This window comes from Platalea leucorodia (assembly GCF_965183815.1).
Source record: "Platalea leucorodia genome assembly, chromosome: 8".
Lineage (NCBI taxonomy): Eukaryota > Metazoa > Chordata > Aves > Pelecaniformes > Threskiornithidae > Platalea > Platalea leucorodia.
Genome location: NC_138830.1, coordinates 15,098,230 through 15,124,422, shown reverse-complemented (window position 1 = coordinate 15,124,422; position 26,193 = coordinate 15,098,230). Strand labels below are relative to the sequence as shown.

Below are 26,193 nucleotides of genomic sequence, written 5' to 3'. Positions count from 1 at the left end.
GAGACTCACTAAATGCCATACACCTAATAAGCATCGTTCAGCATATCTGTGCCTCCGCCTGGGAGAGTGCAGGCTTTGGTGGGGCGAAGCTGGACACGGAAAACAGCGTACGCCCTCGACGCTGGGGAAAAGGTCGTGGGAGGGAGCAATCGAGAGGTGTCACCTGCGAAAAACGTTCTAGTCACAGAAAGTTGTAAAGCAGCTGGTGAGTTTTATTGTGGGAGCTGTACCCAGCTCAGGTTCAGGTGGAATATATGTGACTATGAAATCAAAATAGTCATGGGAAGCCCATTAAGAAAGGCTGCTGGAAGTGATCCGAGCAGGCTGTTACAGCTCCTCCTTCCTCAAGCCCCATGCTGCTTGCCTGCTCCCGCATTATTGAGAAAAGTCTTGAGGAATTACACTGGCTGCAAATGGCCATAGCGTTTCCAGAAGCGGTGACAGCGCTGGATTGCGTGCTCTGGCTCGTTTCCTCCTTTTAACCGGTCTCCCTAAAGTGAACTGAACAGAGAAAAACTGTTATTTCTCTTGTAATTTTTTTTCTTCTTGTTTCTACCAGGTTGAGCACCTGATGCTTTAAAAGCACCAAACGCCACGATTCATGTTCAAACACTCACGATGCCCTGTGACCTGTCCCGTCCCTGGAGAAGCTGCAGCCAGCGAGGCGGCGGGAGAGCGGAGCTTGCCAAGCACCTCCAGCGGTACAAACCCGTGTGATGCCAAGAGAGCTGGAAAGCAGCTGAGAAACGGCTTAAGGAGATGGGTGGAGGGAACATGCCAACCACAAATTTAATCTCTGAATTAATAAAAGCCTGCATGGTTTGAGGTTTGTGAAGCAATAAATGAATTCAAATTTGCCAGAGACTGAAAAAGAAAAGCAATTAGGTGTTAAGGGAAACCTTCTAATGGGGGTAAAGATAATACATTAGAATATGCAATGGGTTGAAAAACATGCTGAGAAATTAATCTTTAATTGAAAATGACTAAAGGAACTTTGATGAAGAACATAGAAATGTATGTATCAAAGCAAATCTTTCTACTCTTATTACTAACAGGTAATGACAGAATGAGAGCTTCTGTTTAATAGCACTAATAACTTGATAATATTTTTTCTTTGAGTCATATGGTAGACTCTCTTTAGCAGTGAATACTTAGTCCAAAAAAAAATCTCCTCTTTGGCTTCTCCTCATCATAGTCATGTTTCTGGGTCTGTACGGATGCCTGCTACTTCTGCTTACGTGTTTTGCCTCTGTTTTCCCCTTTCCATCAATGTCCAGGTAGAATGGTAGCCATTTCAGTCTCCCTGCCTTCGTATGACTCTACTGGGGACACTGCTGCCAAGTTTGCAAAGCTAAAAGTAGTTCTGAGCAAAAGCGAGCCTGAGGAAATACTTCAGTGCAATCTGAATGGAAATTGGGGGAGTTCTTCACCAATGTGTTATTAGATGACTCAAATGCTCACAATTTCAATGTCACCAAAGGAGGCTTTTCTGGTTTTAAAATGAAACAAAACATCCTGCTCAAAAGGGGAGGTATAGGCAACAATAAAGAACTGTATATAGGTGGAAATTTGGCAAGCTGATAGCAATGGCTAGATCAACAGTTTGGAAACAGCGGTAATGAATTAGGGAAATTCAGTGGAAATATACGTTGGCCAATATGATTGATCACCACCCAGTGGTGTTACCTTGAGGTACAAAGAAAATCCTAGCAGTGATTTAGGTTGCATGTTAGACAAAGACAGTAATAATTCAATGAAAAAAAGCTGAAATTATGCAGTAAATTTTTCTGTTCTTTGTTTGGAAAATGGATAGAACAACGTCCCTGTATTTAATGGAGGTAATTTTGTCCTCCATGTGTAACCAGAGTGAATGAAAATCACTGGTTAATACTCATCTTTTTAAAACTTGCAGGCAAAAGTGTTTTAAAAGTTGCCTGAGATCACAGAACCCTTAGTACTGATTTCTCAGCAAATACTGCATCGCTGAATTTCCAGAGAATCAGGGGAAGTAAACGTTGAGTCATTGTACAAAAACCAGTAACTGATGGGTCCCAGGTAAGCAGGAACTGAAGCTCGGCTAGGCTGACACCAACTTCTGGCAAAAGCGGTAAGAGAGCGATGAAGCATGCAGTCAACACAGAATTAAACTGCGACAGTACTAGAGTTAAGAGATTAACAGAAAATAGATGGTTTTAATTTTTTTTTTTATTTTGAGTAGAGGAAGGGGACCATTCTGATTTGAGTCAGAGCAGCTCAGTATTATGCCTGATCCGTGGGTGGCTGACAAAAGGAGCAGTTTTGTTTCTCCTTTTCTTTTCCTCTCCTTCACTTAAATAGTGGTCACATGCCTGCCTGGTGAATCAGTTCAACTCACTGGGCTAACGGGAAACTATGCCTTTTCTTTTCTTTTCATTACTGGCAGAGTTTCCTGCTGGATCCCTGTGCCGGGCTGACTCAGCCTGGAGCTGTGGGGTCACTGGAGCTGGTGCGGGAAGCCGAGAGTGCTGCTGGGAGGACAGGATGCTCTGCCAGATGGAGGCAGCCCCTCTTCAGTCACTGCTGGGGTCGCATGTGATGAGATGTAATGGTCAACGGCTCCCTTAATCTGCAATGGAGGAGAACTAGTGGAAAAAAAAAATATGTGAAGATAAATATAGACCCTATTGCGGTTTACAGACCCCCTAAATGGTTTACAGTGCTCTTCAGAATCTTTAACTGATGCGTCTGAAAACTTAACCCGTCATCCACCTGAGGGTATGTTTAGCCAAGTCACACAGGTGTCCCTTCTTTGGCCTTACAATGTTGATTATCTTTATATGTTACCTAGGAGTAGTAAAAATAATTTCTGATACAGCGTCCGGAGAGAGGCACGAGTTGGTGGGACAGCCGTTGAGCGGGCCGCCCGTCACGCCGCCCTCGCTGGCTTTCTCACCTGGGCGCACCTGAGCAACGCCAGCCCCACAAAGCGACGCGCCGGGTGGCGGAGGGCGCGCGGGGCCGGCGGGGCAGCCGCGGAGAGCGGCGCGGGCAGGGCTGCCCAGGAGGCACCGAGGGGCACCGAGGGGCAGCGGGGCGCCGGGCGGGCTCCTCGGGCGCCGGTACGTTTCCAGAGGAGCCCGTCGCTAGCAGTGGCGATGGCCGCCGACAGCAGCGGAGATGGGCTGTTCAGAGCGGGCGCCCACCGGCCAGCGGGCCGCGCCACGGCCCTCGGCGCTCCTGCGGGGCTGAGGGGGGCCCGGGCCGCGCCCCGCACCGCAGGTGGGTCTGCGGGGAGCCCCTCGGCGGCCGTGCCTCTGCCTCCGTTCGTCCCCGTCACGGAGGTTTCCACGGGCCGTTCCCCACCCTCTCTCCGCCACGCAACGCCCGCGGTGGCCGTACCCGGGCACGGAGCGGCCGGCTCCCCGGGGTGCCGCGGCCTGAACGCCTGCGCCGGCCGGGGCCGGCTGCGCCAAGGGAGGCGTTAGAGGCCCTGGCCCCGTACCGCGGCGTGCCGCTCCCCATCCCGCCGCAGTCGGGGACCGGGGTAGCTCAGGCGGGCTCCCCGAGGAGCCGGCCCCGACTCCGCCGGGATGCCTCTCCTGCAGCTTCCAGGGGCCGCGCCGGGCCCCGCAGCCTCCGCTCCCGCCCCGCCGCCAGCCCCGGCCGAGGCCCCCGGCGCCGCCGCCCCGCAGCCCCCGCAGCCGCCTCCCGCCTCGGGCGCGCCGCCCCCGGGCTCCCCCCGCCCCACAGCGGTCCCCGCCCCCGCCCAAGCCCCGCCCCCTCCCAGGCGAGGCCCCGCCCCCGCCGGCACCGCCCACTCCCGCTCTTCCGGCGCGTAACGCGCGGGGGGGGGGGGGCGTGCCGCGGTGGCGTCACTTCCGCGCCCCTCCCTGCCCCCGCCCAGCGCGGCAGGCGCGTGGAGCCGGTTGGCGGCGGATCCGGTCGCGCCTCACGAGGCAGCCGCGGCGCGCGGGCGGGGTGGGGCGGGGGAGAGCCGGTCCCGCTCCGGTCCCGGTCCCGCGCCCGCCCCGCCGGCATGGGGCTCAGCTGAGGGCGCCGCCGGTGAGTGGGGCCGCGGGGCGGCGGGCCCGGCACGGCACGGCACGGCACGGTCCGGCAGGTGAGGGAGGGTCCGCGGGCCGGGCCGCGCCGGGCCGGGCCGGGCCTGCAGTGTCGCCCGCAGCCCCGCCGCCTCGGGCTCGGCGAGGCCGCCTGCAGCGCCCTGCAGCCGCGCCGGCCTCGCCTCTGCCCGCAGGAGCCCCCGCGGGGCGGCCCGGCTCGGGCGCTGCCCTGCATAGCGGAGTCCCGGGCTGCTCGGAGCGGGGCCCGGGGAAGGGGCGGGCGGGGGGCGTGAGCGCGGCCGCCCGGGGTCTGCTGGCCGCCGGTCCCCGGACAGGTGCGGCGCCTTCCCGGCCGCTCCCCACCCCCCCTCCCGCTGCCCGCCTGTGCGCCGGCAGCCCCGCTCTGCCCCCGGGGCCGCCGGCTGGCGCCGCCAGCAGCTCGGGCAGGGGTCCCCTTGCGCCTCCTCCGTCCGCTCGGCCCGGCTTTCGGCTCTGCCGGCGGGGCCCGGTTACCGGACAGCGGCGCATGAAGCGTTTCGCTGCCGGGCACACGTCAGCGCGGGGTCGGTGGGGAAGGCTGGCCGTCATGTGCCGGAGAGAAACTTCCCCGGCAACGTGGAAGAGGGCTCAGTGCGTCTCGTCCATGTCTTCAGCAGATGAGTCAGTGCGTTACACTGCTGTTGACAAAGGGTATAGAGTATTTTTCTGTCAGCTGGGCTATGGCGATGGTGATCTCACGCTGCAAGCGCCTCTGACAACCACTGCTTCATCCCAGAGAGGGGGCTTGTTTATGCTTGTTCAGGGATAAACAACTGCCAGGTGCATTAAACGCTGAGCAATGAAACGGAATTGACGAGGCAGTTTTAAAAACTGCATTGGTACTTCAGGTGAAGAGGAAGAACTTGAGCATCTGCAGTATCGGCTCTAAAAGTTTGCTGCTACCACTGGTGCCCTGGCTTGCCCGCCGGGGTCTGTGTATCCCTGCAGGTGCTGTGGTTGGAGGTGCTGTGGTTGGAGGACGCTTTTGGAGCCCTTCAAGAAGCTGTCGTCTCCCTCAGCTAAGATAGCGCAGCCTCCAGCAGTGGGAGATGGTTAACTCTAAACTGCTCTAACATGAGCCCTGATAGTTGTCTGGCCGCCCCGGCTGACGGCTTCTTCTTCATCTGAGCTTGCTGAGAATTTTGTTCCAGTTCTAGAATTCATTAACGTGTTTTCTTTGCTGTTTGCACTTGCTATAGCTGTACGATGTTTTCTTAGCTAGGGCAATTAAGTTTCATTTAGCCTATTCATTCTTCTGACTATATATATTCTTTTTTTTTTATTGTAGGTGACTCAGCCGTTGTATGTCTGAGATTTGTCCACACACTGGCTCTTCAGACAGGTTAGCTGTATTTTTCTGCCATCAGTTCCATCATATCTGAAAGACTTGCTACTTTTACCTTTTATTAAAAATAAACTGACTTTTGTATAGTGCTGTGTTATCTCCTATAGAATATTGATTTTCTTGAACCTGTAGAGAAATGGCTTTCTTTAAATTATTTAAATATACTCTATGGTATGAGTCAGGCCCTCATAAACTTAGTGTCCATGTAGCAGTGTCACTGGCGACAGCAATAGATCTTGACTGCATGTACACTGAGGGAATGTTTGTCTTGGTGTGTAGCCTGACAGTAAGGGCCACATACTGCTAGATTTGTAAGCTGCTTTTTCTTGTTGGCTAATTAAAAATACAACTTTACAAAGTTTAAAGAAGATGTAGTATGTAAACTTTGAACTCTATAATTGACTCGGAAATTTATTGGTACTGACTTAACTCTCCTGATTTCGAAGAAGCCTATGGTTAAGATGGCTTGGTGAAATGAAAATGTCATGTATTGTTGGTGGTGTCAGCTGTGAGGAGGAACACTGGCTTCTGGCAGCATGGAGCCTTCCAGTGTGAGCGCCTCGGAAAAACTGATGTGCTCCAAAGTACTCAGCTTTTAAGGTACTTCAGAAAATGGGTAAGAGAGATCTTGTTAACTTGGGTTTTGGCCAAAGCTGACTGTCCATGCCACAAGGAGGAGAAAGCAGGGAAAGGGATCTGAGCAATTCTGCAGACTCTGTCTCCAGAGGAGCCGCTGGACAGCAGCTGCTGCCTCCCCGAATGCCTTCCAGGAGCAGTGGTGCTGTTCTAGCTGCTCCGCTTGGTGTCTTCCAGTAGTGCTCTCTAGACTTTGAGCTCATTATGCTCTCGCTGCTTAATTTTTTTGTTAGTTGTCATATAGAATCAAGTGTCCATTCCTGTATTTCTTTTTCGTTCATCCTCTAGGGAGGGCTTGGTGACTTGGGCAGGCACTAATTCATCCCTAACCTGAAGAGAGAGGGACAAAAGGTCCCAGCTGCTGGGTCAGGCAGCGTGCAATGCCTGGCAAGGGAGTGTGGGGGCTGCCTAGCAGGGAGGGAAGTTGCGTCATGATGGCTCGGTATGATTGAGAAACTTTGTGATTCAGTCCTCTTCTGCTAGCGTGCCACGTGACAGGCATGGTGCATCAGACAAGCTGCTTTGCTGTGTTCGTAATAAATTATTTTAAAAAAGAAAAGAAAAATCTCTACTGACATGGAGCCCTTCAGATTAATTTTTCTCATTTGCCTCGAGGAGGTAGTATCCTCATCGTCTTCTGTGTGGAGTATAAAACAGTCAACAAGACAGATTTTCAGTGCTGTGGAGTAAAATACCTTTTTATTGTTAAAGCCAGGTCCAAGTGGGTTGTCCAGGTCATGGAGGAAATCTGTACTAGAACTGGGAGCTGACGTGGAAAGGCCAGGTTTTCATCAAGCGTCTTAACCATTGCACCCTTGTTCCTTTTTCTGGCAACCTTCAGATGCTGTTTGCGTTATTTCTGTAAAATACTAACAGTGGATTACTTTTGACTTGGCTTGTCCAAGGTCTGTTGTAGGAATTATTACTCCTGGTGTAAAAAAATGTCTGAGTTGAGTGGTACGCTTAAGGATCTTTAAGAGGAGGCCAGGGAGAACTGTTCTAACACTTTCCTTATTAAATGTCTGTCTAGTATGAACCTAATGGTAGCTGGCATAGAGGGAAGAGGTTTCATTCCGTTAATACCTTGTGAAACAAAGTCCTTTAGTTCATTGTTGTAAAACTCTGAGTTTTGGAAATTAGAAAAAAGGGCTTCCTTAGATTTCGTTTTCTCAATGCCCAAACAGTATCAGTGTAATGTAAAAATGTATGCTTCTGCAGTGTACGTTTAGACTCATCTTTTGAATGGCTTAAAGACTTGCATTGGAGAACTGAGCGTGTATGTAAGTGTATGCTTTCTTTGGGCAGGGATTACGGGTCTCCACAGTGTGGCATCTAGTATGGCCAAGCCTGCTTTGGGTCTGTAGGCATGGTATTGTGCAAATTAGTAGGTTTTGTGTTCTTGTGTTCATGGCGAAAAAAAACCAACATTCTGACTAGTGCTTGGATCTGGTTATGTTTAGCATGGGAGAGTTCATACAAAACAAATCCTACTTCAAAAACCCTAATTTCCCAACTAGACATTTAGAAAAATGTTTTAAATAACAGTAATGCTGAAGTGTTTCCCTTTCACTGTTACACAATGAGCTAAAAATAATTTTCATTCATTAAAAAAGCTACTTCCTTTGTTAAATAATCTGCTTAGCAGAGAACAAAAGTTCAGTTTGTAGTAAACTGTAGTTGTATTATAGCTTCAAGTCTGACACCTTTATTCCTGATTGAAATAAGTCTGTAAACTTTAATCTTTGGTAGCCGAAAGGCAGACTTAAATAAAAAAGGATGGGTGAATCACAGCTACTCTTCAGGAGTTATGGATGTGGTCTACCCAAAAATCTGAAGTGCTGCTCCTTTTCTAAAATCTGTAACTTCAGCACCATCTGTGTGGAGCGCTGTGCGCGGTTGGGATTGGGCAGGGGTCTCTGTGGCGATGGAGTCTGGCTGCTTGCTCTGAAGTGGTGCAGTGTCAGTTGTAGTGTTCGTAATCCTATCAGTCCTACCAGAATTAGCTGCATTTTGCATTCATTCTGTATTTTCATTTCTTCGTTATATATTTTTCCTTTGAAAAAATTCAGACCTTTTTTGTGGTTCTGGTTTATTAGAATTGTGGCGTTGCATTGTTCATCTTAAAGCAGCTCTTTGGAAGAGGACCAGGTAGTGGAAATGGTAGCAAGTCCATTACTACTTTAGTTGGATTGAGATTTTATGTGGTATTTAAGACCAAAAGACCATCCTTCAAGATCAAAATACCCAACTCTTTCTCTTTTGACCTTTATCAAAGTTATGTGATGGTGACATTTTCAGTTTAGAAGGTACATACAGCAACAAAAATGGCAACTCCTTTAGATTTTATTCTAGCCTGGGGATGTCAAAATGAAAGGTAATAAATGGCAATGGCTATGAAGTCAGAGCTCGTGATCCTTATAAAGGGTAGGAGACAGAACAGCAAAATGGGAAGGCTTTTGAGAAATAGAGAAAGTAGTAAGACTAACTTGTATTATGAGCTTTTGCTGATTTTGTATACAAGAAAAAAATATATGTAGAGAGTGAAAGTAAGTCACATGAAGAACATGTATGAAAGAACAGTAGAGGCAGATATTGGAAAGGCCAAAGTGCAGATGTAATTACAACAAGCAAGAGGCATAAAAGCTAGCAAGCTTCCTGGTAGAAGTACATTAATAGCAGGAGGAAGACTGGAAAATGTCTCTCTTGATTCAGTAGAGAACGTATGTATCTACAGAAGGTGCAGAACTTTTAAAGTGCTTGGTGCTTATTTTGCTTGTCTTTAACACAGTGTCATGCAGGTCCTTAATCTTATTAATACTTGTGATGAGGTAGTATTTTACACTAGAGTGTACTTCCATTAGATGTTCCTGCGTCAGCTGGCCCTGATAAGCTTCACTGTACGATTCTCAAAACAGCTCAAAAAATGCAAAAATATTATCTAGAAATACTCAGAAGTACTAGAAGACTGGCAAAGGACAAGTCTTCAGAGAGTTATAATGGAAGAGAGCTGAGGAAGAGGAAGTCTGACAGTTCACTTTCTCATTTCTTTTCCATCAGTTGAGATTAATAAGCAAACATTCTGTTTTCAAGTGCTTGGAAGATAACTACGAGAAGAATAACAGCATGAACTGATTTGTGGGAGAACTAATTGCATCCAAAGTCTAATACCTTTTTACTGCAGAAGGCTTTGTGGCTATGGCAGAAGCAGTGGAGGTCTTGTCTCCTGATTGATAGATTTATTTATTTAATAAGGTTTTCCACATTTTAATGGCCTCATAAGTAAATGGAGACATGATCTGGGGGAAGTAGTCTAGGAAACGTGCAAAAATGGGTAGATGATCCTATTCAGAGAACAGTAATTATTGATTCAGTGTTGAAATGCGAGGTTATGTTGAAGGGTTCTGTCCTGGGTACAATTGCCTTTAATGGAAGCATCAGTCAACTGGCTGATTAAATGTGCTTATTAACTTCTCAGGGACTATGTGTTGGAGGACATGATGAGAGTTCAAAATGACCTGAAAAACAGGATGAAATTCAATAGGGACAAATGCAGAGTACTGCACTTAGGCAGGAATTATCAGCTGTGCAAGTGCAGGGTGAAGAATAGCTGGTTAGGTACTAGAAAAAGGACCTGGGGGTGTACTGGATCACAAGTTGAACATGAGTCAGTGTCATGCTGTTAGGAGAAAAGGCAAATATCTTACTGGGATGTTTAAACAGGATTATTGTCTGTGAGATGTAAAGTTTAAATCCGTCGGCTTTTATTTGTTGTTGGTATACTCCCAGTGTGCAGACAGCATCCGTTTTGGGTGCCAAAATTCAAGAAGAATTTGGACCACTTGGAAAGGGTTCAGAGGAGAGAAATGCAAATGATCGGAATTTGAGGAAACAACTTTATGAAGATGGAAGAAAATCCAAGTTATTTTGGCAAGAGATGAGGAGGTTAAGAGGAATGTAAGACATTTCAAGTATTTAAAAGATTTGTAAGAAGAAAATGCTATTTTCAATGACCATGATGGGCAGGTTGAAATGGGATTAAGTTTCACTGAGGAAAACACTGATTATGCTTTTAATTTTCTCACAGTAAGAATGGTACTCTAAGAAGTCTTTTATGGTGGCCATTAAGAACAAGTTCGTGTGTTGAGAAAGACTAGTGTAGTTGGTTTAGGTTGGGGAATAGACTAAACTCTCTATTGATGTCCCTTTCATCTCATTTTATAGGATTCTGGTTGTAGTTTGTGTCACGTTTGGGCCAAGGAAGGGGAAATACACAGGATTCTTTTTGTCCATCTCTTGGTCATATCATGTGAGCTTAGACCTTGCGCAGGTTCAAATGGCTAGATCGTGGTGCTTGTATCAGTTTGGAAACATACAGTGTTCTGGATGTGACTCTCTTCTCTGGGATGCTGCCTCTTGCAAATGGAACAAGTTTTCTTGTGCTGTCGGGATGTTCTAAACCTCCATGGCGGAGGTACTACAGGATGGCAAGGGGTACGTGTGCGCGTAACTTCAGTGTAGCAGAGCGTTGAGGAATTTTCAATAATTTTAGTAGTCTTAGTAGCTTCAGATTACTACTTTAGACTCAGATGGTAATCCTAATGCTTTTGACCCATACTTCGAAAGGTCCACCTTTGGCTTTGAAGATCTTTTTGAAGGACATGTACTTCAGTATATTCACCAGTACAGGGAGCCTAAGTGAGGACGGACAGATTTCCAAGTGGAAAGTCCAACTGTGAGTCTAGCCATGCTATTTTATTTATCATTATTTTCGTGCAGTCTTATAATTGCTTTTGAATGTCTGCAGTAGACTGCATGACAAAACAAAGGATCCAATTATTCCTTCTATTTCAGAGATTGATTTGTAAGATAACTGGAATGTGTGGAAACATTTAAATTAATCCTATGCATTTTGCTGTCATACCATGTCTCCAAGTGAATGAAGAAAAGTACAGTTACCCTTGTGAACTCTGGCCTTTAGATCTGCCACAGCATTTAATGTCAACAATAGCAAGAGCTTATCTTCTGGAGGATACGATAAATGCAGTGGTAGATAGCAGGAGCTGAAAGTTCAGTGATGTAAATAAGGGTTCACCTCCACTGTGGTGATTGTACAATGTGTTGGCAGTTACATTGCGTTACCTGCCTGACTGTACCTTCACCCCGTAATAGTATTTATTGAACTGTGTAACTTCTGGGTACAGATGAATTTCCTGAAAAGTCCTATTGCTGTTGAATTGCTAGAGAATTTTTTCTCTGAGCAGAGGGACAGCTTTTCTTACCTCTGTTTCTCAAACAGAGGAGCTGTTTTTATCTTAGTGGAGGAATCTTAACATGTCTGCCATTGTCACTAAGTTGTGAAGGCTTGATCCAAAGCCCAGTGAATTCAAAGGGTTGTTCCATTGGCTTGAGCAGTCTTTGGCTGAGGGTGCTGCTGTCTAAAACTGGTGCTTCTGTCACTATAGCAGTACTCGAGATCTGACAAGCCAGCAAAAAGTTCTTTTCAGACCAACTGGTAATTCAAACGGGACCATAAAAGGGCTGCCAAATGTGCAGTCTTGCAGAGTGCATTCTTTGGATTAACCCTATCTTCAGTTGGTCCATTTGATGAGGACCACAAAGAAGTTAAGTAGTGTTTCAGGAGAGGGTCTTGACATTACTTTCCTGCATCATAGCCATGCTTTATTGCTAGAGGCAGTCTACTGAGCCTTAATACTGGCAATACTGAAGACCTGTGGTGTGAAAAGGAGTAATTGTTTTGACTCCAGTTTGGGCAGCCAGGCTTTAAATACCAACAGTGTATGGATGAAACACAGCTTCTGCCTATTCGTTGTTCTGTACAATTGTACTGCTGCGACAGTTATCTAGTGCTTGGATGAGATCAACCCATGATGAAGGGCATGTGTCTGGTGCAGAGGCAGATGTAATGTGTCTGAGTGAATAGAAGCACTTGGAAAAGCCCTGTTGTGTAGTCTCCGTTGGTTGGAAGTGTACTTGGGCTCCTGACTTCCTAAGTTTTGTTAGTTCATCTACAAATTTTATTTTTTGTTTGAAATAAAAATTGCATTTTCTTACGACCATGTCTTTTCCAGCGGAAATAGCTTTACAATAGTAATACACAGGCAAAAATCTAGGAACACATGTAATGTTTCACCACACAAATTGTATGCATTTTGTAGGGGGAGAGCACAGTGAAAAATAACTTACGGTCTTGTCAGCTTGACAGAGTCCTTATTCTATAGCATACAAATGTAGGTATCCTCATAGTGCTCTTCCCTGTGCCACCTCTTCCTTTATGCAGCAACATCCCTTCCCCAGAGAGACAGCTTTTGTCAGTAGCAAGGCTGTTGGCATAATTGCATTCTGAGCATGCGTTAGGAAGGATTTTTCTGCCTCAAGCCTGTACTGGTATACTAGTAGCATTTGTAACACCAGTTCTTAGCCTGTGGTCATTTCAGTAGTGATTATCTGGTGCGTTAAATTGCTACTGTCTCTTTGCTGGAGATTGCTGGTCCACATAACTCCTTTGGTAGAATGGATCATAGGAGTGTTTTGCTCAGGTTTCGGTGCAAAGTACTTTGAATTTGTGTAGTCTACATCTTTCACGTGGAACAAACGTAGAGTGCCTCAGTTTCTTCTGCTTGCTGTTACCCTCCAGTGGCATAAGTGTCTGGGAAGCAACAGTATATTAAATGCCATAATTGTCTGTCCAGCTGAAGTCAGGTAACACTTGTTATATGTAACATTGATGGATGTGGTAGGAGAACTTACACAGACTATAGTCAAAACAGTAATTGTGCTGGTTGATTAGCTACTGTCAAGAGAAGCTGTATCAGGTTGAGAATATTTTGGTGTGCACACTGAGAAAATGCTTTCTATTGACTGACTGCTAAATTGAAGTAGTTCACCTTTTGTAAAGCTCATTTTCCTTAGAGACTAATTTTTGATATTACAGACATTGAGCTATACCTAGGCAGTTGAGTTTGCTGAGTTCATGGGGCAGTATGTTGTGGTGAATCATCTGCTCGATGTTTCACCTTATCCTCCCACCTTATCTTTGCTAGGTTCCTGAAGTGTGTGTTTTATATCTGTGCTTTCCTCCATCAGGGAACATCCTCATTCCTTGGATGCTAATTTTGATTTTAGTTAAGTTAATATTTCTTAAATTTGGAAGCGTGGTAGTGTATCTATTAAATACAGCTGTGAAAACGGGCTTGATACCTAGAACATCAGCTTGAAAGATAGTAAAAATACAGTAACTTGTGGCTGATTCCCTTCTTAATGTTCCATAGAAATAAGGTAATGTTCAGAGCTTCTGTCTTTTTCAAAACCTTTTTGATTGTTTTGCTTTCATTCAGATAAAGTAGTTGCTTGTGAATTTCCTTTCCTGAGTGCTGTGGCCAAGGAGAAACCAAAGTGCGTATTCATACAGCAAGTTGTGATGGTGTTTAAGTTGGGTCTTTCCCAAGTTCTTCTGTTCTGCCTTGACAAATGAAGGCATTTTTAAGAACTCTGCGAAGTGGTTGTTATGTTTGCAGGTAAGATGGGAGTTAAGTTAATGTCTGTCAGAAAGTTGCACGTGCGCATTTCTAACTGTATTAATCACTCTGGTTTGCTAGGTATCTTGGATAAAGCCTACTGCATCTGGAATCAGGCTACTCTGCTGTAGCTTCTGTAAGGAGCATACAAATTTGAGGACTGCAGAGCCTCTACAAGGGGTTCAGTTTATGCTTAAGTCTCATGATCCCGTTGAAGCTTCAGAGTGAGGTGTTAACTTTGACAGAGCTGCCCTGTGGTCGCTTTTACGTAAATTGTGAAGTCTACCCCTTCTTTCTTTGTGTAGAAAGCCAGGGTAAAAAAAACATTGCTTACTTTGTGTTTGAAGTGTTTTCAGATGTATTCTGTGCTCTGCCCTTGATCCCTTTACTGTGAGGTTTGAAGTGTAAGACAGATGGGGATTTGGATGCTGTGGAACCATCTGGAATAGAAGCATTAGCTTCATCCTGTAAACCAGAAATCCAGAAAGACCTGTGCTCATCAGAAATGGCATGTGGGGATAGTCCTGATGGGAACTTCTCATGTTCTAGAGATATTTCAGGGATCTGGAACTTGATGATGAGGGATTTAGTACCTGTATAATTGCAAGTTTAGTTCCTTGATGACTTATGAAAAGTCATAGAATCGTAGAATTATAGAATCGTCAAGGTTGGAAAAGACCCTTAAGATCATCGTGTCCAACCGTTAACCTATCACTGCCAAGTCCATCTATACCATGTCTTCAAGCACCGTGTCTATCCGTTCTTTAAATACCTCCAGGGATGGATACTCAACCACTCCCCTGGGCAACCTGTTCCAAGGCTTGACCACCGTCTCAGTGAAGAAGTTTTTCCTAATATCTAACCTAAACCTCCCCTGGCTCAGCTTGAAGCAAATGAAAATGTTTGTTGTAAATCTCTCATCTTGCGAGCCACCATCATTTGAACGTTCTTTTAAGAAAACATACTGGGTATGGTAAGTGGAATCGCAGACTCACAGGGTGGTTGAGGTTGAAAGGGCCCTCTGGAGGTCATCTTGTCCAGTCCCCCAGCTCAAGCAGGGCCACCTAGAGCCAGTTGCCCAGAACTATGTCCACATGGAATATATTTTTTTGTAATATATGTAATGGTATTTAATGTTCCTATTCCGTAGATGATTTTTGTTTTTAACATCAGCACTTAGTGTAACCAGCAGGTGCTTCTTGGAACATGTGACTTCTCTTCCACTTACCTGTGAAGTGTTGAGTATGTATGAGAGAAAACAGACACTTCTTCTCTTGAAAAATGTATAACCGATCTTAATTAGCTATTTGTGTAGCATATTATTTTCTGATTTGTTTGTAGCATTAATGTGTCATTGGCCATGTGCAAATTCTTATGGGGAATGAGACATTGTAAGAAAGATGCTGACAAGGATGATCAGAAGTATGGAATGACCTCCGTAAGGGAAGCTGTTAGTTGTTTCTGCATGGAGAAAACTGAAGGGTGGAGGATAAAACAGTCTATAAAAGAATCATAGGTGGCAGGGAGGGAGTAAATAAGGCATGACTTCACTGCCCCTTCAAATACAAGTAGGAAGCTTCAGCTGAAACTAGCAGATGAAGGGTCAAAATAAGGAAAGAAAAAAATCCTCTTCCACGAACTCGGGAATTCTTTGCTGCAGGATATTGGCACACTTAAAATGTGCCCCAAAATAATTTAAAAAATTAAGAAAAATCCACTTAGTATTAAATAAGATGATATGGTATTTGGCTGACGAAGCTCTTGAACTGCAAGTCACTGGGATTGGAGAGAGTCTACTGGGCAGTATCGTTATACCACTCTACCTGTGTTGAATCCTTGACTGCTGCTCGTTAGGATGCTGGACTAAGGTCAGATCGAACGTGCACTTTCGGGACCATTATTTTGTTGCTCTGTTAGCCTTCGGCCAGGCTTCCTATTCTTCGGTTACTTTCATTCAATGGATATAGAATAAAAGCTCCTCGCGCATTTAATGTATGTGGAAGATCGTGGCAGTCCTTAATGGTGCTTTAGAAAGCTGACCTCTGTTTTCACCTAATATTTGTGAAAAAACAAGGCTGATGGGGGAAATCTGAGTGGCGCATCTGGACCAGAGGTATCTGAGAAGATGCTACTTCTGAATATTTGGGTAGACAGTGGTGATATTTCAGTTAGTGGGGCCAACGCTTGAGGAAAGAGTGCTACTTGATACATTTAATGCACTTACAACATTTCAGTCTTGGTTTTAAGAAAACTAGCTTTTCTCCTTACAGCAGAGAAGACTGATACAGTTGCATCTCTTAGTACTGTTATAAAAAAGTTTATAGGCTAGGAAAGAAAAAAAAATTCTGAAAAAGGTAGCTCAAATGCGGACATAAATATTGCTCTAGACATGATATGTTAAAGAAGAATTTCTCCTTTTAGGTAAGTGTTCAGGATAAAAGTTAACTATAAATGGAGTGATAACCAAAAGCTGTTGCTTACTGGAAGAAGCAAGTCTGAAGACCTTTACTGACTGTCATCATCAGTGCTGAGAAGATTGCAGCAGTTGAAGGGAGATCATGTGTCAGATTTTTTCAGAGTCTATTTCCATTCTACAGAAGATGTCTCCCACTGCTGATGCTGTGGAAATCATTCCCAAGAGGTACACAAGTGCTGCGAAGTATCATTTAGACTGAGCTATTTAAGGCAATGATGAAACGTATTGTAGTAGGCTGCTGTGAGTTCATTTAATTTCATGGATCGTAGAATTCCTTCTCTGAGGGATAACTGTTTACTAAATCACTAAAGCTCTTCTGGGTTTGTAGGACTCTTCTGAATGATTGGGACATAGCAGGTAGATGGACGTGGGCCAAAGTTTACGTTACAGGCGTGGAGGAATATATCTGTTCTCTTCTCGTGTTTGTCAAACTTCAGTTCATGGAGATAGAGAGTGTAACTTTTCCTCCTCGGTTTTCTCATCTTACCTCATATGGTAGTTCTGAGAGTAAATTAATAATTTTCAGGAGCTAAGCTGTCAGGTTGTATAAATTCCTGTGCATAAGAAAATTGTCTTCTACAGCAGTCTAATCTCTGAATGCCACTTGTTTGTAGATTTTTCTGTTACTTATTTCAGTTACAAGAATTTGATCAAGGGAAATAAATTGTCCTGCTTGACATCTTAAATTGTGTTAAATTCTTTGATACAACCTTTTAATTTAATTTTTAGTGTTGTTATATGATACTTACAGTTTTAGCAATTTCTGTCATGGATAGTATTTCTATTGATTGGTGTGTTAGTTGCACACAAGAAGAGCTCTTTCCTTGAAGTGTTTCTGATCTAAGTAAAGTGAATGTGCCACGTACTTAAGGCTTTGTATCAATTTATTATGACTGTTTAAAAAAATTGTACTGTCAGTAAACATTAGAAAACCCAGGTTTAAGTGCTGAAGTTTAACCTATTTGCATGTATAGCTTTTATTACAGAATAAATCTTTAGAAGTGAGTACAATTTGATGCTATTTCTGTTAATCTGGAAGATACTCTATATGTGTGCATTTAGCAGTCACATAGTTGAACTTCAAGAATCTTTTAAGTTCTACATCATGACTTCAGGAAAGTGTGAAGAAATATTGCTGCTTTGTCTCAGGATGCTTGGCTGAAAGCAATGAAAGGTACTAAGTCATACTTACAATGGGAAAGGAAAGGCGCTAAAGCAGATTGCTTGCTTATGATGAGTATGACTGGTTCTCAAACTTTGCTGTAGTCATAGCTGTATGCCAACTATATGTGTTTTATGAGGAAACAAAAGTTAAATGTCTAAACTTTAGAGGAAAGTTCCATCTCTTGTGATTAGTCTGGTTGTGCTTGGTGATCTCCTTGTAGGTGAACAGAAATTTGATTCAAATGTTCTTGTGTTAACCTCAAAAGTATTTTCCAAGAATTTAGAGGAAGAGGAAAAAAAGTCATTGCCTCCTTTTACTGAGCATCCATACTACAAAAGCAAATATATCCCAGGAAGCAGATACTCTACATCGCACAATAAGGCGGCAGCCACACAGGAAAGGTTGGGCTCTTGGCACAGCCCCTGAGGGGAAATGCTTCCTTGAAAGGACCCATTGTTGCTGGATCTGGGTCTTCAGACTCCCAGTTCTCCGCTAGAATACTTGCGGTTCTCTTGGTGCTGGAATGGGGCATCTTTGCCATCTCCATTATCTGACCATAATAGTCTTGGTTATTTAATCAAATAGAAGGACTGAGTAAAGTTCAAGCCCCATGCCCCCATGTGAGAAAGGAACTTTTGGAAACAGCTTCAGTGCTCAGCTATTGAAAAGTCACGCTGGGTGTAATGGCGCCATGCCTTACCCAAGGTATTTGAAACAGTTTAACTTTCTCTTCCAAGCATAAATAAAGCATTTCATTGTCCCTGTTGTCAAAGTCTGTGAATTCTAACCCAAACGTCTAGTATGCTCTTCCAAGAGAGGAAAGGAACAATAAGCATCTAAAATAAATGTATGCTTTATTGGATTCCCTGACTGTGGAACAGACCTTCTTTCCCTAATGGCAGCCAGGTAGGAGATCCAGACATCTGAAAAGGAAACAAGGAAAGACTGTATTTCTGTGTGCCTGAGAGTGGGAACAAACTTTGGGCAAGTTTGGCTTCTGGTGCTTGATTTATCAGTTGGAAATTTTCATTAATGTAAATAGCTGCTGCTTCAAGTAAGATAAATGAGATGCCAGGAAGGTTAGGTGGTGAAGTGCTAGTCTAGTTGTCCTTGATATGAATGACTGCTTTCCTAAATTCTCTTCTAACATGTCTTCAACTTGTGCATGTGCTGTTAAATTAAAAGCAAATTTTTAAGTTGCCTGAAAATAATGATCTGAAGACCAGCCAGAAAGTAAGATTTGAGTATAGTATTGGCTATAGTACTTTGTTATCATGATGAATTGTGATACTGAGTTTATTGTTGGATGTAGAATTATCTTACCTTAATGTAGCATGTATTCTACTATAAACATTGCAATTGCTATTGCAGCCTGCAAAAAGTATACTTTACAAAGAATACACTCTACAAATGTAAATACAGTTTCGGTTTGGTGATTGTTAGATACAATGGTCTTCCTTAAGCCTAAACACAGAAACAAAAGCTTGTATTATAACAGAAAGCCCAAGATGGGAAGTGATAAAATAGGTATTGAGTGGAGGGCTTTGTTAAAATTTAGCTCGTGTACTTGTAAAATTTCCATGTATTCATTAAACTATTATGTCATTCTTATTGTTAGAGCTTGGTTAGTTGACTAAAGTGTTAAGCTTTGTTTGTAGTACAAATTATAACCTTAACTCCCTTCAAAATATAGCTGGAGGGTTTTTGATCTTCCATAGTTCTTTTAGCTTGCAGGTGTTATCCAACATTTATTGTACATTATGTGGATAACTTCGTATTTAAGGGTTCAGCTGCAAGCTACTGGAGAACTGTAAACCGCAATGACTTCCATTCATGTAAGGTGCATTTCTCAGATTGAAGGTGCCTCTCAAGGAGAGTGTCTTTCACGTTTGTAGTCTGGACTACAAAATATAATAAATATTAATCTGTTAAAATAATACTGAAAATTTCACAAATAAATTTAAATTAACACACACAAGCTTATCCTAGTGTATGTTGAAGTAAAATGTGATAACCTTGTTCTCTATGGTCATAAAAAATGTGATATCCCCAGACTATTGGCTAAGTTGTATACCAGGTATAAAGTGATCTGTCTCGGTTTAGAAGCGATCTTTGAGTGGTGTGGCTTTTATGTTTTGGGGGTGGGCAAAGACAGGATCTCGTGCACGGTGTCAGGCTTGCCAGGTGGTGCGAGAAGTCTCTAGTGTTGTGCTGCAGCTCAGATGGATGGGCCCCTCTGAGTCCAGGCTGTAGCGTAATCCTGTCTGCCCCGAGTCATGGCTGTGGTCCTGGATACTGAGTGTCACTGCAACACTGGTGCACATGAGAGATGCAAAAATGCTGAGTGCAGGCACACCTGTGTTCAGAAGCTCCTGGAAGACTGTAAGAATCCATAAAAAGGAACTTTGGAAACTGTTTCCTCCGAGGAGATACGAAGAATAATGAGTGAGGGATGATAAATCCTGATAACAGACTGTTTGGAGACAAGATGCCATCAAGTGGATTTTAGCCAGGGCATTCTTACAGCCTTTAAAATCGACTCCTAGCTTCTGTAATTGCAAGTCTGTTTAAAAATGGTCCTTTTTTCATTTTCAGTGGCTGCAGGTTCTGCCAATCTCTTCAAAAGCAGCCAGTGGAGAATTTTAGCAGATAGTACATTATTTTTATAGATGCTGAAATAGGATCTCTTATGTAAAGGAGGAGGACGACTAGAAAGTAAATATGGGACTTATGTATAAGACACTGTGGGCAGAAGCTCTGGTTTCAGCTCTTGAAAGCTTGAAATGTTCTGTTCAAGTTTGCTTTTTTTTTTTTGGTGATTGATTTTTAAAGTGTGCAGCACGTTATGTAGTACGGTTTGAGAAGAATGTGCTCCTAAATATTTTCCTTATCTTTATTTTTTTATCTTCTTAGCCTTGTGTCCTTGTCCATTTACTTATTGGCACAGCACATTTTAAGTCAGCGTTTTAGATTCAACTTTTCAGGTATTGTATGTAGAACTCATTAGCAGTTGGCATGGGCAGGAGCTGCAAGCTCAAGTAGTAATAGCTGATAAGACTTTTCCTTCTATTTTTTTGTAGCTCCATTTAACAGTGTGCTTTTTCTAGAGTATGGTCTCTTAAGCTATACCTAGAACTTCTTTCCTTGGCTGCTGGCAATTCTGGCATCAGATTAAATACTACACACGTATTGAAAGCAACGTACTGAGTGCAATTTTGTATAGTCAGTGCTGCCAAGTGTTGTGTAGACCAGGAGGTTTCATTAGCAGGATGGCAAAAGTGATCTTGAGTCAAGATCCTCCCCCTGCCCCCTCCTGAGAGGTGTTTCCATGGTTTGGGGGAAAGAGTTCTTAATCTGTCTGGAATAATTTTGAATAAGCATTTTCATTATTTTTTTTTTTTTTTTACTGCTGGTTAAGAGGTACTTCTTAAAAATATGCTTGTGGACATATACCATTGAAATTTTGAAATACACTTCAATATTCAGAGCAACTTTTGGCATTCGGCCTGAGGTACTAGTGCAGAACTGTCTTCCAACGCACCGTCTCCTTGGATGTGCCAAGTGTTCCCATGCAGCACCCGATACACAGCCCCTGTAGGGTGATGCGGAAAGCTGGCTTCTATGGAAGGGCAAAAGCATGCACTTTTCCTCTGTCAATCGCTTCGTAAAAATTAACTGCTATCCTCTTCTGCTAATGGTCAGCTATAGCCCAGGCTGTGTTTTCATCTTTCCTGAGAAATTGAATGTATTTTGAAACTGAATGTATTCTCGGAAGATACATTCATACCTATTCCTGGCCTGTTACTGCTCTTCTAGTTTGAGTACTTCTTCAATTTTTAATTTTAGAACTGCCAGTATGGCAGAGATTGAGCATTAGTTGGCGTTTGTATATGTAAAGCAGTGGCTTACCTCCTGTAGGTCCGGTGCATGAATGCCGAAAACCTTTACCATAATGCCTGGAAAAAATGGACTCAGTTTGGTAACAGCTCTGAATGTGTGGGAATCGCGTGTTGCTGGAACGTGAATAAGCCCTGGTGGTAAACGTTGCCGTTGTAAGGTCTGTTACCTTGCTGGTTTGTTCCTTCTTGTGGTAAAGGGTTGGAAGTGTGGCTCTAAAGTGCAGAAATGTTTAATTTCTGAGTGACTGAAATAATGTTTGGTTTTCTAGTTTCAAAATGAAACAGGATTTTTCTGTTTTGACAGCAAGTCAGGATACAGTTGAAGATGATGTCTGTCTGCTATGCAACAGGCAGTTAAGAATGACTGTTCAAGGTATTTTTTTTTAATTCAGGAAACTGAAAGACTTTTAATGGCATCAGGCCATTTAGAAAGTTAATTTTCAACTCCAGAGCTGTGAAGTGTCTCTTTTAATGGAGGATATATTTGTTGTAAGTAAGTTCTTGAAAAGTCTTTCAGTAGCCCTTAAAGATGCCATAGTAGATCCTTTTGGACCCAGGAGAGCCAGACTGGTCACTTAGTAAGACACTAGATCAGATTTCAGGAATATGATTCATGTTTGATCTATATTGTGATCTTTTTCTAGACAGGCCAATTGTGGGGCTTTTTTGTCTTAATTCTCTTCCTGTAGAAATTTACGGTGCTTGGTTTATTTAATGACAGCGATTACGTAGGAGGAAGATTGACTTGTATTAATGTCTGCATATAAGTAGTTCTTAGATTTGGCCTCTTCCATGCATGTCTCTCACTTTTCCTGTCTGCTTTGCTAGATCTTTTCATTTGCCCTTTGTGTTCTTACCAAAGCAGTGCTGGTTGATCCTTCTCTTGTACAGAAAAGTAACGTATTTCTGCAACGTTCGGGTAGTCACCAAGTTAACCCATTTTAGCTTTGTAGCGCTTGATCTCTAAAGGTTGTATAATTTGGTGTATGTGATTGCTTCATTATGCTGTGGGATAAACTGTAAAATGTTGAGAGTGAGAAATATATGTATTTCTTAACTGCCGCCTTTATCATCGATTAGCTCCTCAAAATGAATGTTGTTGTCTTCGCTCACAACAGCTGTAAATACAAGGAAGGGTTTGGTCAGAAGCATATACGCTTTTAGCTGGGCAGATAATATCAGGACTCGTGCATAGACCTGAAACTGTCTGCAGGCTCCTGGTGGGGCATTTGTGGTTTGAATAGCAGGAGCTGGACCGGGCGGCTGATGCCTGGAAGCGCAGCCTCCGCCAGCCCGGCCACAGTCTTGCAATTGTTCAGCCACACTGGAGGGAAGGGGGGGGGGAAGGCATTCCAAGCAGTGCCAAATTTTCTTTGATATGTTAATCTTTTGATAACAGTTTGAAAAGCCCTTGGAGACTTTTTTTAGATTTTAGACAAAATAGTTCATTTGTCAGGACTTCCCTTGTAGATAGGGTCTCAGTTATTAAGAACTGCCTCACTAACTCATGATAACAAAAGCAAGTGCAGACGACAGCTGCTGGACTGCTTGTTGGTAAGAGAAACTCTTTTAGTTATCTCAGGATTTTTACGAATATCTAAAAAGAATAAAATAGGCAATGTTTAAGATACAAGTTTGTAACTTTATTGTGTATTTTAAGCAGACGAATGATGGCAGAGCATAAGCATATGTAACAACTTGATAATTTTTTTATGCATATCCATACATGGATTTTACTAAAGACTTGAGCAGTCAAAATTATATTTTCATCTAAGAAACTTGGTATTTAAATTACTCATTGGCTGCAGGAGATCTCAAAAGTTTCTTCTTTTGTAGCTGTAGTCTTTCCAGACCTTGGAATTTTTCTCTTGAACTTAGGAAACTTCCAGTTAAACTGGAAAGCTGGAAGAATAAACTGATGGCAACAATGTATGTATGCTAAAGCAGAATTAATTTTTAAGGATTATGGACTTGGGACAAATGTTGAGGAGAACGGAGGGAAGATCTCTTTGCTTCCCAGCCCCCAAATCAAACTTGAAGGGTAAAATTTGCACTGAAGTACTTTGTTAATTATGCCAACTATGAGAAAACTGACTTCAGATAAGCTAGTAGTCCTTCGAAAGTGTGGCTTGCAGAACTTTTCAGGCATACTGATTGAGACTTACTGTAGTTCTTTAACATTTTCCTTAATGAATGTTCCATGCCTTCACTTGCACCTTTTATGCTGTTGCTACGAATGTTTATTGCCTATAAATATTTTGGTAGAACTGCTTGGTTGTTTAGTCAGGATAGATCAACAAATAGATACTGGTGTAGTAATTCAGAAAAGGTGCAATATTTTCTTCACTGGGGGGGATGCATGTAGTTTTAAGGTCCGTATACTGCTGTAATTTCTCCAGTGATCCAATTTGTCATCTCCTTTAGCTCCAAAGTAATATTGACTTAAATCTGAAACTGCAGGTGCTGTCCTACTCACGGCTGTATACTCTTCAGGACAGAGGCAAATAGCAAATGCAGTTTAACTTAATTTTGATATACTTTTTTTACAAAGTTGCAGATTTACTTTTTAAGCTTGTTATTCAAATGTATGCTCTTAGAAGTACTTACAGTTCAGACATTGTTCAGCTGATCGCTATACCATTTGTTAGGTTTATACCTATGTTGTAAAATGTTCCAAGTGATCTCATTCTCTTAGTCTCAGTGGCAAACAGCATTTCTTTTACAGACCTATTTGATACTTCCTACTTTTCTGACTCTAGAATATGCTTAGCTCTACAATAGTGGCTCAATGAGTAAAAATTATGTAAGTGGAGCAACAGTAACTTTCACCATTTCCATTGTTTTTGGCCCCTTTCTTTAAAGCGAATAAATAGTGCTTTTTGGTTGCTATTTTTGGTTTGTTAAAGGGGGAAGGGGCTTACCTAGCTATTCACTCCAGGGAACTTGTGCCGGAGAGAGGCCGAGTGGCAGCCCTTGCATCAGAGACACTTTATATTTGAATATTCCTGCATCCACGTTGCTTCTCCTGAGTGGATTTCAACCTCACTTCAATTCGAGTACTAGTAAAATGTCGTACTGCCTTGTAGTCTGAAAAGTCCAAGGCTTATATTTAAATATTAAGTATTTGAAGTATTGAATATTTAATTTCCCACCATATTACAGAAGGAAGGAAGTAAAGATCAAACGCAGATTGCTAAAGTCTCTTCTGAATTGGTGAGATGCTGCTGCTGCTTTCTTCAGTCTGACCCAGCAGCCTGAAGTCACCTCCAAAGAGGCCAACCCTGTGGAGCCCATGGTGGTGGTGTTCAACCCCACCTTTCAGCAGGGCAGTGAGAAACAAACCCAAAACAGTTATGCATTTGAACTCTTGACGACGTGCCAAAAGGGGTAAGACTGGAGAAAGAGTGCTGTTCTTTGTTGCTGAATAGTAACGATTTTTGTGACCCGTCAGCTAAGAAAAGGTCTCTAATGTTTTCTAAGTTTAGAGATTTGAATTTGAGTTTAATGTGGAAAAATACAGGTAGTATGTGAAATACTGAGAATGTGTGTGTTAGGTGAAGGTTGCTCAGTAAATGAGTCTGTATAAAATAATGCAGATGGAGCTAATGATGTGAGTCAAAAATAGCCTCCTAATGCTCCTCATGTATTCCCTGTGTGATTCTACCCAGCTGTTCAAAGAACTTACTGAGTCGCAGGAATTGTTGCTGGTGCTCTCAGTGCTGAGATTTCCCTTTGTGCTTCTTCAGACCGACGACTTGACGTTCCTTCCTAGCTGTGGAACAGCCCGAAATTAAAGCAATTGCACTTCTCTCTCATGCTGCCGCGGTGTCCCATAAGGTGCCTGTTCAGGCGCGTCGCCCATATGGAAATCTCAGTTGTGATTTATTGATGTTAAAGCTCTTTGCATTTATTTTGCTGCCTGGTGCTTTCCTGTATCAAGTACAGTTGTTGCTAGGTATGTTCATCAAGATTGGAGTTTTGCCTGCAGACACTGTTTTTGATGTTGCAGTACACTATAGTGGGGAAATGCGTGTTTGTTTAAGAGCAGACTAGTTCAAGTATGGTAAATCTAATCATTCCCTCATGGAGCTGTGAACTCTATTAGAAGTATAATTCTGTAAATACGCAAAACTTTTTTTCTGGCTGCATGATTTATTGATTGAAAATGTGATTTGTCCAGTGTACATAAAGTTGTTTGATGTTTAATTCAAAGATTGTTCTAGGAGCTTTCTTAGCAATCCTGTGTAGGTTTAGGACAGATTTTAACTTGGTTTCATCTCTCTCTTTCTCTTTCCCAGGATAAAAAGCTGTTTAGTGAAGAAAAGTGGCAATTTAAACAAAAATGTGTTTTAGAACTTGCATGACTTGTGTAGCAGATAAGGAAGTATCAGAGATGCACATCTTTTGGCTTAATTTCCAAATTAATCTGCAGTAAGAAAGGTATTCATAGTTCAGGACTGGGTAGTAATAGAAATTTTTCAGCTTAACAAAGCAAGGAGCATGTGAGCTCGTGTTTCTATCAAAGGAGACAGTTGTTACCAAATGAGCTTCCTACCATACAGAACAAAATAAAAACTGTGTCAAGCACTCAATTTATGAAGTGCCGAGTTGTTTTTCACCTGTGACTGAGCCCTGTGTTGTGATGCAGTTCTTTGCTTTGAGTGTGTGTTTCTTCTACTAGGACCTTATAGAGCAGTGGGAATAGATTTCCGAGGAGACCCAGATTTGGGCAGCAAAAGAAACCTTTTCTGTTGCGTTCATTTGTTGGCTTAATTGGAGAGGAGGTGGTAGCTTGCAGAAAACACGCAAGGGTGTGATGATGTTGATAAACTGCAGGAGTTGGGAGGAAGGACCTTTTGAAGTTGGCATTGCTGCTGAATGTAAGTGCATGGATCCAGGGGCTGGCTTTGAGAGGATCTGACTTGGAGTCTGGTGATTTGATTTGTGAAAATGTTGGGGAGTTAATGACAGCAAAGAACTTGGTAATGGTTGTGCTTTTATTGTAATGCTACCTAATACTAAGTATATTAAATAGTGGCATCCTGGTCTTCAGTGGAC

At 43.0% G+C, this 26,193-nt stretch overlaps 1 protein-coding gene across 9 annotated transcripts in view; it reads left to right on the top strand.

Annotated features, from left to right (window-relative positions):
* Positions 1 to 3,970: 3,970 nt before the first annotated feature.
* The window catches only part of ATP13A3 (ATPase 13A3), a 60,257-nt gene continuing 38,034 nt past the window's right edge, over positions 3,971 to 26,193 (top strand). For 4 of the 9 annotated variants that reach the window (XM_082320089.1, XM_082320090.1, XM_082320087.1 and 1 more), the window contains exons 1-2: positions 3,971 to 4,099; positions 5,368 to 5,421. In XM_082320089.1, the coding sequence (XP_082176215.1) occupies positions 5,384 to 5,421 (38 nt within the window). In that variant the 5' untranslated portion in view covers positions 3,971 to 4,099; positions 5,368 to 5,383. Of the gene's footprint in view, positions 4,100 to 5,367; positions 5,422 to 5,906; positions 6,025 to 16,196; positions 16,237 to 24,450; positions 24,523 to 26,193 lie in introns of those variants that run through there. The other 5 variants (XM_082320091.1, XM_082320086.1, XM_082320092.1 and 2 more) reach the window with 4 other exon arrangements.